Consider the following 12,124-nt stretch of genomic DNA (forward strand, 5'->3'; position numbering starts at 1 on the left):
ACACCAACGCGAGCAGCTCCAACTTAAAGGAGCTGTAGTTGTCAGGATTACGTTTGGAATCGTGAAAGGACCGACTAGCGTATGCGATCACCATCTCTCGTCTGCCCTGCACCTGAGACAACACAGCTCCCAGTCCGCGCAAACTCCCATCAGTGTGGAGAATAAACGGTTGAGTAAATTCCGTGTAAGCCAAGACGGGCTTCGCTTAATGCCTTCTTGAGATCTTGAAAAGTCTTCTCTTGCGGTTCTTGCCAGTGGATCTTCCAACTCTTTGCACTGGACGGTGCCCCTTTCAATAAATCCAGCAGTGGCTGGGCTCGGTGGGCAAAGTTCTTCACAAATCGACGGTAGTATTCTGTCAAGCCAAAGAATGCATGAACATCCTTCACCATTTCTGGAGTAGGCCAGTCCTGTATGACTGCGATCTTTCCCGTGATGGCCTCACGCCTTCTGCTGAGACTACATGCCCCAGGTACTTGATCTGGGTATGAAATAGATGGCATTTCTGTGGCTTTACTTTTAATCCGTGTTTCTGGAGACGACTGAGTATCTGCTCTCTGCGTCATAGATGTTCTTCAAATGAAGCCGCATACACAATAATAATAATAATCTTTATTTTTATATAGCGCTAACATATTCCGCAGCGCTTTACAGTTTGCACACATTATCATGATGTCATCCAGGTAGATCAAGGTAGCTTCAAAGTTCAGGTCACCCAGGCATCTCTCCATCAGCCGTTGGAACGTCCCGGGGGCATCGGCCAAGCCGAAGGGCATTCGATTGAACTGAAATAACCCCATGGGTAGTATGAAAACTGTCTTTGCCCGATCCTGATCTGACATGGGCACCTGCCAGTATCCGCTGGCCAGGTCGAGCGTGGAGAAGTACTTTGCTCTTCCTAGAGCAGACAGGGACTCTTTAATGCAGGGAAGCGGATATGAATCCCTTATGGTACAGGCATTAAGCTTTCGATAATCCACGCAGAAACGCAGAGTGCCGTCCTTTTTCCTCACTAGAAAGATTGGAACTGCCCATAGGCTTTGCTCTCTCGGTTGACAACCTTTTGCAACATCTGTCCCAACATCGTCTTCACCTCCTGATACAGCTGTGGGGGAATTTGCTGGTAACGTTCCCCAATGGGTGCGGAGTCTCCAGTTGGAATTTCGTGAGTAATGGCCTTGGTACAACCGAAATCATCCTCATGACGGGCAAACACCTCTCTATATCGTCCCAAGAAGTTTTTTACTTGCTGCACCTGAGACGGAGTGAGCTCCGAGAGCTCAGCCCGCATCTGCTCCAGGATTACTTGCCCCTCTAGGGTAGGTTCCGGCTCTGTAGCCATGGTTAAAATCACTGTCACTGTCTAGGGGTTCCCCCAACAAGCTTCCAGTTGCAGTATCTGGGAGGGCAGAATGTCTTCAGTCAAACCCATTACCTTGGCCACTTCACTTTGGGGCCACAAGGTGATATCTCGATCTTCTAGGTTTACACACCGAACGGGAACAGCCCCGCCTCTTACTGTAGCCAAAGAGCAGGCTACCAAGAATCCCGAGGGTAACTGCTCCGAGAAAGAAGGCTCAATCTGTATCTCCACCCCTTCCAAGGGAATGCGACCCCAGACGGGCAGAGAGATTAATGTTTGTCCGGGTAGTAACACGAGCTTCGCTGACGAGGGTGCAATCACTTTCCCCAGCACTTCTCCCTCTCGGCACGACTTCTGTGCTTGGGCTACCCGCACCAGCTGTTGGAAGATTTTCCTCTGAGGGGGGTGTGGGAGCTCCATTGCTTCAGGATTTCTTGGGAGGGCTCATTGAAAAGGAGACTTCCGAACTTTTTTAGCATATACATCCCTAACGTGACTGTATGTTCATGGGTCTCCTCCCCTTGAGTCAGCACCACACCCCTCCGTCCTAGGTCTTTGCGACAGAGAGAAATCTGCATCCAAGCTACCCCTGCAACCGGGATTGGCAACCATCAATTTTATCACGGTTCCCCATTCAGGTCTCATAGCTTCAGGGAAGTGTTGCCAGAAATAGGCCTCAGGCATGGTAGTCACTTGGGACACTGTATCCACCAAACATTGCGCAGCACGCCCCTCGAATTCTGCCCAGATCAGCGGGCACGTAGACACTAAATTTGTGGCACTTCCACTACTCCCCCGTATCTGTTCTGGCTCCTAAGCAGAGTCCCCCCAGCTCAGAGCCCTCTAGTTTAACGGGCAGCGATATTGGTTTCTCCCTCGCCATGGACATTTTCGTGTCAGGTGTCCTGTTTCCCCATATTCATAACAGGTGAGGGGTCGCTGTTGTCGGTACATTCTGGAATCATGGCAGGGCTCTGCCCCAAAGCGAGTCACAGCAGCTTCAGCCTTTCTCTTAACTTCCGCCAACTCTCCTTTTATGTCCTGCAGTTCTTTTCTCATTTCTTCAAACCGTTGGGGCTTGGCCACCGCACTCACAGATGCTTCAGTGCACTGAGCCTTCCCCACTGGGACTGCCACCCCCTGCTCCTGCTCCCGTGTGCGCGCCTCACTCCCTATTTTGGAAAACGTCTGGTGAGGATTCACCCGTACTCGCTCCCGCAAGGCCTGCTTTGTCAGGGTATCACGCAGTCCAGTCACTAAGAGGTCTCGCAAAGTTACGTCTATGGGGCCCACTCCCACCCTGTTCTTTCTAACAGTGGCGGTATTAAGTTCTTGCAGAGCATTCATATGTTGGGTCACAGTTTCACCTTCCCTCTGTATACGGCTGAATAGGTGAGTCCTCAGTTCCTCTACATCAGTTGGGTCCCCATGAGTCTCCTCTAGGATCTGCAGAACCTTGCCGAAGGTATCGCGTTACCTAGGGATCCGTAAAATTACCGAGTCCCGGGCTTCCACATCTAAGGTCATAATGGCCACCTCAGCCTCTAAAGCAGGGGTCATCGGGTGCATTCTCATCATGCCCCGTATCTGCTTGGTCCAGCTCCGCAGCATGGTGTTACTACCGGTGTACTTTGGCAGATTATTCAGCATGGCCCCCAATGATATCCTGGACCTTGGGTCGTCCCCAACTCCTTGGTCTGCCGCCACCGTGCTGGTAGACTGCATCCTGCCAACTAAGCCAATTGTAGGTTACTAGCAGGTGCATTGGATGCAGTGACTAACGGGGAAGAGCAAGTGTTAATGGGTGTCTTTTTATAACCAGAGAAAAAGATAACAACGCTTTCTCCACGCAGGGAGTTAATATATACAAGATGCACAGAAGTATTGCGCAGACAAATATGTGGAAGTTCAATATTATGCAGTGACAGCTTGACTTCAGCTGTCAACAGTGGTAACAACAAAAAAAGAATTGCTAACGGCGGGAGAGGAAAAAATGTAGGGTTCAACTTATCAGACTCTGTCGTCCGAAGGGAGGTGGTTGGAAGATTCCACGATGGCGCCGCAGACGGCGCGTCACATTGAGGAAGCGATCCTGGATGTACCGGAGGCACTGTCTCTTAGCGGTGAAGAAGAGTCCGGGACCTTTTGGTGGGCTGCTCTGTGTCCGGGTACCGGTGGCTGTTGTTTCAGCGGATGAGGCGGAGGGTTCTGGTATTAAGGCCGCAGCCGTGGATGTAAATCAAAGTCTCCGACGGGAGCCATGCACTCTACACTGTTTGCTGTCAAGCGTTGCACAGTACGGTCAGCGCTTCCTGCCTGCGGTTGCGTAGGGTCGGTGTCTGGCAGCGGTAAGCGGTCACTGGTGCTGTTGCTGGATGTTGGGGGGTGCACCCTCAAGCGCAGTCTGTTGTCAGTAGTGTTACCTGCAGGGAGGGAGTCAGTGTCATAAGCAAATACAGATTAATATGTACGCAGAGCACCACATAAGGCCCAGCCCACAGCCCAAACCACAGCCCCGCCCCAGAGCACGAGAATCTCCTTAACGGAAAACTACAAATACAGATTAAACAATAACCAGCCGGCAGCTGCTTGAAAAAGGCACATCTATTAGATGCTCCAATTCCGATGCTTTGCCCGGATCTTCCCACTTGCCCTGTAGTGGTGGCACGTGGGGTTCATATTTAGAGGGTTGATGTCACCTTTGTATTGTCAGGTGACATCAAGCCCATGGCTTAGTAATGGAAAGGTGTCTATCCATTACTAACCCCATAGTTACATGGTAAATAAACACACAGTCAGAATAAAGTATTTTATTAAACTGTGTTCCAAATTATTATGCAAAAAGAGTTTAGGAGTGATAAGGTTAGAATTTTTTTGTTTGTCATTTAAACTCATTGATGGTGATGTGTGTCAGGGCTCTTTATATCACTGAAAGCAATTGCAGATACCTGTGCAAATCAGGTGTGTCCAAATAAAGGCAAGACTACTTAAGAAGGCTGTTCCACATTATTAAGCAGCCTACATTTTTTGCCAAAATGGGAAAGAAAAAGGATGTGTCGGCTGCTGAGAAGCAACAAATTGTGGAGTATTTAGGTCAAGTCCTGACTACAATCAACATTGCCAAGACACTTCATTGTGATCATCGCACAATCAAGAAGTATGTAGCGGATTCCCAGCACACACGTGTGCGTGCTGAAAAGGAAAAATTGAGGACTCTTTCCAACAGGCAATTGCGTCAGGTTAAAAGAGCAGCTGCAAAAATGCCTTGTCATAGCAGCAGACAAATTTTTGAAGCTGCTGGTGCCTCCAACGCCAAACAACAAGATGCAGGGTCCTTCAGAGGTTTGCAGCTGTGCGTAAGCCATCCTGTCGACCACCTCTATCCACTGCACACAAGCAGAAATGGCTCCAGTGGTGTGATGTACAATGTCTGTGAGGTATGGGGTTTTGTCCACAAAATATGATGTTTTCTGTTGTAACTTTCCAGAAAGATCCGGCAGATATGACAATCCAGGCTGCTAGCTCTGCAGCTTCATCCCTCCTCCCTTCACACACACACAGAGCAGTGCCACCCCCCCTCCTCTACAGCCTGTGTTCGTCACATATTGGTGGCAGCGGTGGGATAACTAAGATAAGCCCCACTGCGCCTGTGATAGCCGTGTGCCGGCATTGTGTCACGCCCCTCCGTCCGCTGATACACCGGTGTCAGTGGTGGGATTGTGACATAGTGGTGACACAGGGTCCGCTGTCCGTCGCATTTTGGTGGCAGCGGGACCCCCGTTAGTGTCGCCCGTAAGTGGACGAACGGCGGTGGGCTGTTCGTCACATATTGGTGGCAGCGGCGGGATACGAACCCACGCCTCCAGAGAGACTGGAGGAGTACGCAGTGGCGTACTTAGACGATATTGCCGTCTTCAGTTCCACCTTGGAGAAACACCTCCAGCACCTCCAGGAGGTGCTCAAGCATCTTCACCAGGCAGGCCTGACCATCAAGCCGGGGAAGTGCCAGATAGGCATGCACAAGGTCCACTACCTGGGGCACCGGGTAGGCGGGGGTTCCATGAGTCCGGAGCCAGAAAAAGTGGACGCAATCGTGTCCTGGCCCACCCCCAGGACCAAGAAACAGGTGAAGTCCTTCTTGGGCACTGCAGGGTACTATAGGCGGTTCGTACAGGACTATAGCGCCCTTGCCAAACCCTTGACTGACCTCACCAAGCAGAGGCTACCCCAAACAGTCAACTGGACAGATGACTGTGAGGCGGCTTTCCAAGCTTTGAAAGCAGCCCTGTGCAACTCTCCAGTGTTGAGAGCAGTCAACAGCAGTCGCCCGTTTCTGGTACAGACCGACGCCAGCGAGTTTGGCCTCGGTTCTGTGCTTAGCCAGGTCGACTCGGGAGACCAAGAACACCCCGTGTTGTGCCTGAGCCGGAAACTTTTGCCGAGGGAAGTGGCATACTCGACCATCGAGAAGGAGTGTCTGGCCATGGTGTGGGCACTGCAGCGTTTGCAGCCCTACCTGTACGGGCGTGCCTTCACGGTGGTAACTGACCACAACCCTCTGAGCTGGTTGCACACAGTGTCCGGAACCAATGGAAGGTTGCTCCGCTGGAGCCTTGCCCTTCAACAGTACGACTTCACTGTAAAACACAGGAAGGGCAGTGAAAACGGCAATGCCGATGGGTTGTCCCGCCAGGGCGAACCCGCTGAGGTGCGCATGGCCGATTACCGAGAGGTAATGCCTCCTTAGCGCCCTCTTAAGGGGGGAGGTGTGATGTACAATGTCTGTGAGGTATGGGGTTTTGTCCACAAAATATGATGTTTTCTGTTGTAACTTTCCAGAAAGATCCGGCAGATATGACAATCCAGGCTGCTAGCTCTGCAGCTTCATCCCTCCTCCCTTCACACACACACAGAGCAGTGCCACCCCCCCTCCTCTACAGCCTGTGTTCGTCACAAGTGGGCCAAACGATACATGAAGATTGACTTCCACACTGTTCTGTTCACCGATGAGTGCCGTGCAACGCTCGATGGTCCAGATGGATGGAGTGTAGGATGGCTGGTTGATGGACACCCCATGAAAACACGGATAAGGTGCCAACAAGGAGGAGGTGGAGTAATGTTTTGGGCTGGAATCATGGGGAGAGAGATTGTCGGCCCCTTTAGGATCCCTGAAGGGGTAAAGATGAACTCCATAATCTGTTATGAATGAGTCACCAAGGAGAAAAAAACAAAAAGCAAGCTAAGCCCAGAAAACCAGAGAGGTTGGTAACTAGCGGATTGCAGACCCCTGATCCTATCCACACAACTAGCAGTAGCCATGGAGCGTGCCTACGGTGGTCCTAGGCGCCTCGTCACGGCTGGAGAACTAAATAAGCCTAAAGAAAGAAAGGGAAAATCTAAACTGCCCCAGAGCAGACCCCAAAGCAATAGACAGCCCCCAACATGTATTGTCGGTGAAATAAGATGAAAACACAAACACAGCACTTCCTGTCATGGTTCAAGAGGAAGAACTGTGCTTTCCGCTGCAAGATCATTTTCATGCATGATAATGCACCGTCTCATGCTGCAAATAACACATTTGCATCTCTGGCTGCTATGGGCATAAAAGAGGACAAACTTATGGTGCGGCCACCATCTTCCCTTGACCTCAACCCCATTGAGAACCTCTGGAGAATCGTCAAAAGGAGTGTCTATGATGGCGGGAGGCAGCTCACATCTAAGCAACAGCTCTGGGAGGGGATTCTGTCCACATGCAAAACAATTGAAGCACAAACCATCCAAAAACTGACAAATTCAATGGACGGGAGAGTTCAGAAGCTTCTTTCGAACAAGGGGTCCTATGTGCAAATGTCACATCACCTAGAATAAAGTTTTGACTTGAAAACTGTTTGATTTCATTTTGTAATAAGCTGATAATGCTTATAATTTCACAAATCACCATTTTTTTGCTGAAAATAAAAATAAAAAGGTTGAAAACTCTGCTGTGCATAATAATTTGGAACATGCATTTTGAGTGTTTATTATTTTAAAAAATATACTGTTTTCATAGGCAGTTTGTTCAAAAACATTGCAATTATACTAGAATAGTAGATGACTGGAAAATAACAATGACTGCAATTCATACAGGTAATTTAGAGAAAATATGAGGAAATATTTTTTGCATAATAATTTGGAACACTGTGTAGAAATAAAACAAAACAGTTTTCCTTTTTCAAAAATAACAAACACAGTTATCCTCAACTAACATCTAAGTGGGAAGAGCCGGGCAAAGCGCCAAAATGGGTGCATCTAATAGATGTGCCTTTTCCGGGCAGCTGCGGGCTGCTATTTTTAGGCTGGGGGGGCAATATCCATGGCCCCTTACAAGCCTGAGAATACCAGCCCCCAGTTGTCTTGTCTGCTGTAGCAAGGCTGATTGTCAAAAATGGGGGGACTCCATGCCGTTTTTTAAAATTATTTATTTAAATAGTTAAAAAAAAAACAGTGTCAGGAGCCCTCTATTCTTGATAACCAGCCTTGCTGAAGCTGACAGCTGAGGATTGCAGCCCCCAGTTGTGAGTTTTCCAGATTGGTTATAGAAAATACAAGGGAACCCACACCGTTTTTTTCATTCATTTATTTAGTTATAGCGCCGGCGGTGGGTGAGGAATACTCCCATCATCCGCTCCTGCTGTCACTGTTCTTAGCCGCAGGTGTAGATTGATGGGAGTAATAGTCCCAAAAGCCCCCACCTGCTGTCATCATTCTGACTTTTATATAACTCTCATCATTCCCCCCGCCGGCAGATCAGGGGAGAATGATGAGAGTGTCTTCAGCACCCACCGCCGGGGAACAGCGCTTACTGTAGCGCTTCTTCCCTGCCGGCCGTCCATGTGATACTGATGCTGCACTCGGGCGGGACATGGTTGTCACACGTGTGCCACAAGTATTACACACATGTACATCTCCGGTACAGGAAATATCAGGACGTGTGAAACCGGCCTTATACACAGTTCTCTTTAAATGCCTAATATTTCTTCTTGAAACTCATCTGACAGAAAATATTGAAGCTTAGGGTAGTATAGATTGTGAAGTCTCCGAGCCCCATACTCTAATTACACCAGAGAGGTTTCATCACTAGTTACTCATTTATTACTGATGGAGACTGTTGAGTTTGATCATTTCAGTAGTTCCTAATCAGGCCCCATTATTAATATCTGACGTGTGTCACTTTATGTGGTGGCAAGTTTGGAATTCTTCACAAAGGATAATAGAAAACAAATGGATCTTACAAATTATTTTCCAGCTTCACCCTATACTCTGTATACTGTTGTACACTACTGTCTGGGCACATGGCAGTGTTCAGAAGGGAAGGAGCGCCATTTAGCTATATGAAGGCAGATCTAGCTGGAATAGTTTGCAGACACAATGTATTGGGAGTATAATGAAAAAAGAGTAACCAGCTCACCTGTCCCGGCTAATAGTGGTGCATGGAAGCTCGGATTTCAGTCAAGCCAAACGTGAGATACATCCAAAGAAAAAAGGGGGGTTTCCAGCTTCCAAATGTATAAAAAATGTATTAAGGGCATAAGAACAGAGATAAACGGACATGCCCCATAATGGCGGAAAGCAGAGCAACGCATTTCAAACAATACGTTCTTTTTCAAGCTCAAAAAGAATGTATTGTTTGAAACGCTTTGCTCTGCTTTCCGCCATTATGGGGCATGTCCGTTTATCTCTCTTCTTATGCCTTTAATACATTTTTTTGTACATTTGGAAGCTGGAAACACCCTTTTTTTTTCTTTGAATGTATTGGGAGCACTGTTCATGGTCACCTGGCAGCTCAAAAGATGTCCACCATGAACACCCTCTGCTTTCCATATCCCAAGGATTGCCTTGCTCATCTAACACCATTACATGGATCTGGACTTACACAGGGACCTTTAGGATTGGACCATGGTGTTACCTGCTATTCTGTGGTGTTCGATGGCGAGAAGAATAGTCAGGTAGCTGGGTCAGAACCAGAAGGACAGAATACAGAATCAGAAGACACAAGAGTAGTCAGTAGACGGGCCACGGTCACAACAGGAAACAAATACACAAGCCGCAAGCTGAGCACAGAGGACTGAACCAGAGGAGAACAGCGCTGTATCTGGCAGATTCCGGCCATGTGCTTTGCGCTTTAGTAGGGTGTGGTACTTTCCAATTGGCTGAAGTAGGGAGCAGATTACTCCAGCTGGACAGCAGGAACAGATCCTGGATGAGATTGGACACACCATATGCATATGCCCTAATATAACTAAATGACAGGAAACAAGAACAGTCGAAATCCCATAAAGTGATTCCATTTTATAAATTAATTCACTGAGGGTTATAATCCTTAGCAGGAGTGAACATTTTGGCTCCACAGCCACTTATCGGAAATTAACACTCAGTGGATGTTGGAGAGTGATAATTAGACATTTGCCATTTTATTACCCAGCACATAGTGCCCAGATTGTGCTCCAGGAGACACCGCAAATTAAGTGGATTCTTCTCACTATAATATTGCTAAATACAGGGATCCTAAATGTTGTTTGCGCACACTGCAAGACTCCGAAGTGAGAGCGGATTTTGCTGGATTGGTTTATAGAAACCTTGTTGCTTTTCAACAGCCTTTGAGCCACTAATAGTGTGGGAACCTCTTTTTCCATTGACAGATGATGGACCTGAGTGGGGACTTGTTTTTTGTGAGATGAGAATTGGTATTATTTTCACCTACATAACATTGATTGGTTTCTTTTTATTCGATATTTGGGAGGCAGAATGAACAAACAGTTGAACACCACACACTACTGGTTCATCCAACAAGGTTTTCTATTAGACTGTGAACTGTCATTGTCTTGGTAAATAATTAAAGTTTTTACATAGCTTGCCATTTTTATGGACAGTTTAAGTAGAAATGTTCAAAAATATAAAACTCAACGATATTTTATTAAAATAATTTTTTTTTGGTCTTAGCAGATGACTGTACCAGGAGATCAGAGGGACAGCTGACATCTTCAACTTTTAAATCTGATGATCTTAAGATCCTACAAGATACAACTGAAGTGATTGCTATTACTCCAGATATATCATCATCCATTCACAGCAAAGATCTGTCATCTGATCCTATGAAACAGGTCCCATCTTCTGATTCATTACCGACTACTAAGGAAAATCAAAGTCACAAAAGAGGCATTAAAAAACAAACTGCTCCTAAAGCAAAGAAGTCATTTTCATGTTCAGAATGTGGGAAATGTTTTACATGGAAATCAAATTTTATTACTCACCAGAGAATTCACACAGGAGCGAAACCTTTTTACTGTTCAGAATGTGGGAAAAATTTTGCACATAAATCAAATTTTGTTAACCACCAGAGAACTCACACAGGGGAGAAGCCTTTTTCCTGTTCAGAATGTGGGAAGTATTTTACATGGAAATCGCGTTTTGTTACTCACCAGAGAACTCACACAGAGGAGAAGCCTTTTTCATGTTCAGAATGTGGGAAATGTTTTGCACAGAAATCACATTTTGTTATCCACCAAAGAACTCACACAGGGGAGAAGCCTTTTTCCTGTTCAGAATGTGGGATATGTTTTAACAATAAATCAGATTGTGTTAAGCACCAGAGAATCCACACAGGGGAGAAGCCTTTTTCATGTTCAGAATGTGGGAAATGTTTTAACAATAAATCAGATTGCGTTAAGCACCAGAGAACTCACACAGGGGAGAAGCCTTTTTCATGTTCAGAATGTGGGAAATGTTTTAGCAAGAAATCAAATTGTGTTAGGCACCAGAGAACTCACTCAGGGAAGAAGCCTTTTACATGTTAATGTGGGAAATGTTTTAACCAGAAAGCGCTTCTTGATCGTCATCAGAGCAGTCACACAGAGGAGAAACCTTTTTCATTTTCTTAATGTGGGAAATATTTTACTTGGAAATCAGCTGTTAATAAACATCAGAGATGTCACATAGGGGAGAATCCTTTTTATGTTCTTAATGTTGGAATAGTTTTCACTAAAATTAAATCTTCTTAAATGGGTTGTCTCTTGTCATTCCTCATGTTTGCTGACAAAAGGATAAAACTAAACTTCATTAATTCCAAGTGTAAAACTATACCCATAATTCACCCCCTGAAGGTTAGATAATAGGTGACTAATAGAAAAAACATGTACCCCACAGTTCAGTATATAGGGTGAGGTGACGTATACACGCTCACTCTCCAAGCCTCTCATTTCTACAGGTTTCATCGTCCTCACCAAAGACGACTCATCAAGAGACTATTTAATATTGACCTATATTCAAACGAGACTAAAGGAAAAAAAAACCCTAAATTCATGTATCATGTTATCCGAAACAGTCAGAAAACTAGCCACATATTGGCAGATCGCAGACCTTAAACTATATACTTCGTAAGTTTATAAGCCACTCCAGTGTGAGGAATAGATAGTATGAATTTGAATTTACCAAATGGCTGCAATGAAATAAAGAGTGAAAAATTTAAAGGAGTCTGAAATCTTCCCATACCCACTGTATCAGTAAAAATAACTTTGGGTGAAAGCTTATTTTTTGTGTGCCGAGCTGACATTTTTAATGGATGCCATTTTGGTGCAGATACGATTTTTTTGTCATCCTTTATTGCATTTTAATGAAATGTTGCAGCGGTCAAAAGTAGTAATTCTGGCGTTTTGACATTTTTTCTCATTACAATATTTAGAGATCGGGTTAATTATTTTTTATATTGATAGATCGGGCGATTCT

The 12,124-nt window shown here is 46.0% G+C and overlaps 1 protein-coding gene across 1 annotated transcript in view; it reads left to right on the forward strand.

The window, feature by feature from the left end:
• LOC141078137 (uncharacterized) overlaps positions 1-11,401 on the forward strand; it is a 192,143-nt gene extending 180,742 nt beyond the window's left edge. Inside the window, exon 15 of the mRNA XM_073564968.1 lies at positions 10,346-11,401. Coding sequence (XP_073421069.1) covers positions 10,346-11,196 — 851 coding nt within the window. The 3' untranslated portion in view covers positions 11,197-11,401. The remainder of the gene's footprint in view (positions 1-10,345) is intronic.
• The last annotated feature ends 723 nt before the right edge of the window (positions 11,402-12,124 follow it).

Source organism: Dendrobates tinctorius, unplaced genomic scaffold (assembly GCF_039654945.1).
Source record: "Dendrobates tinctorius isolate UK_male_01 unplaced genomic scaffold, ASM3965494v1 ptg000509l, whole genome shotgun sequence".
NCBI classification, from domain to species: domain Eukaryota; kingdom Metazoa; phylum Chordata; class Amphibia; order Anura; family Dendrobatidae; genus Dendrobates; species Dendrobates tinctorius.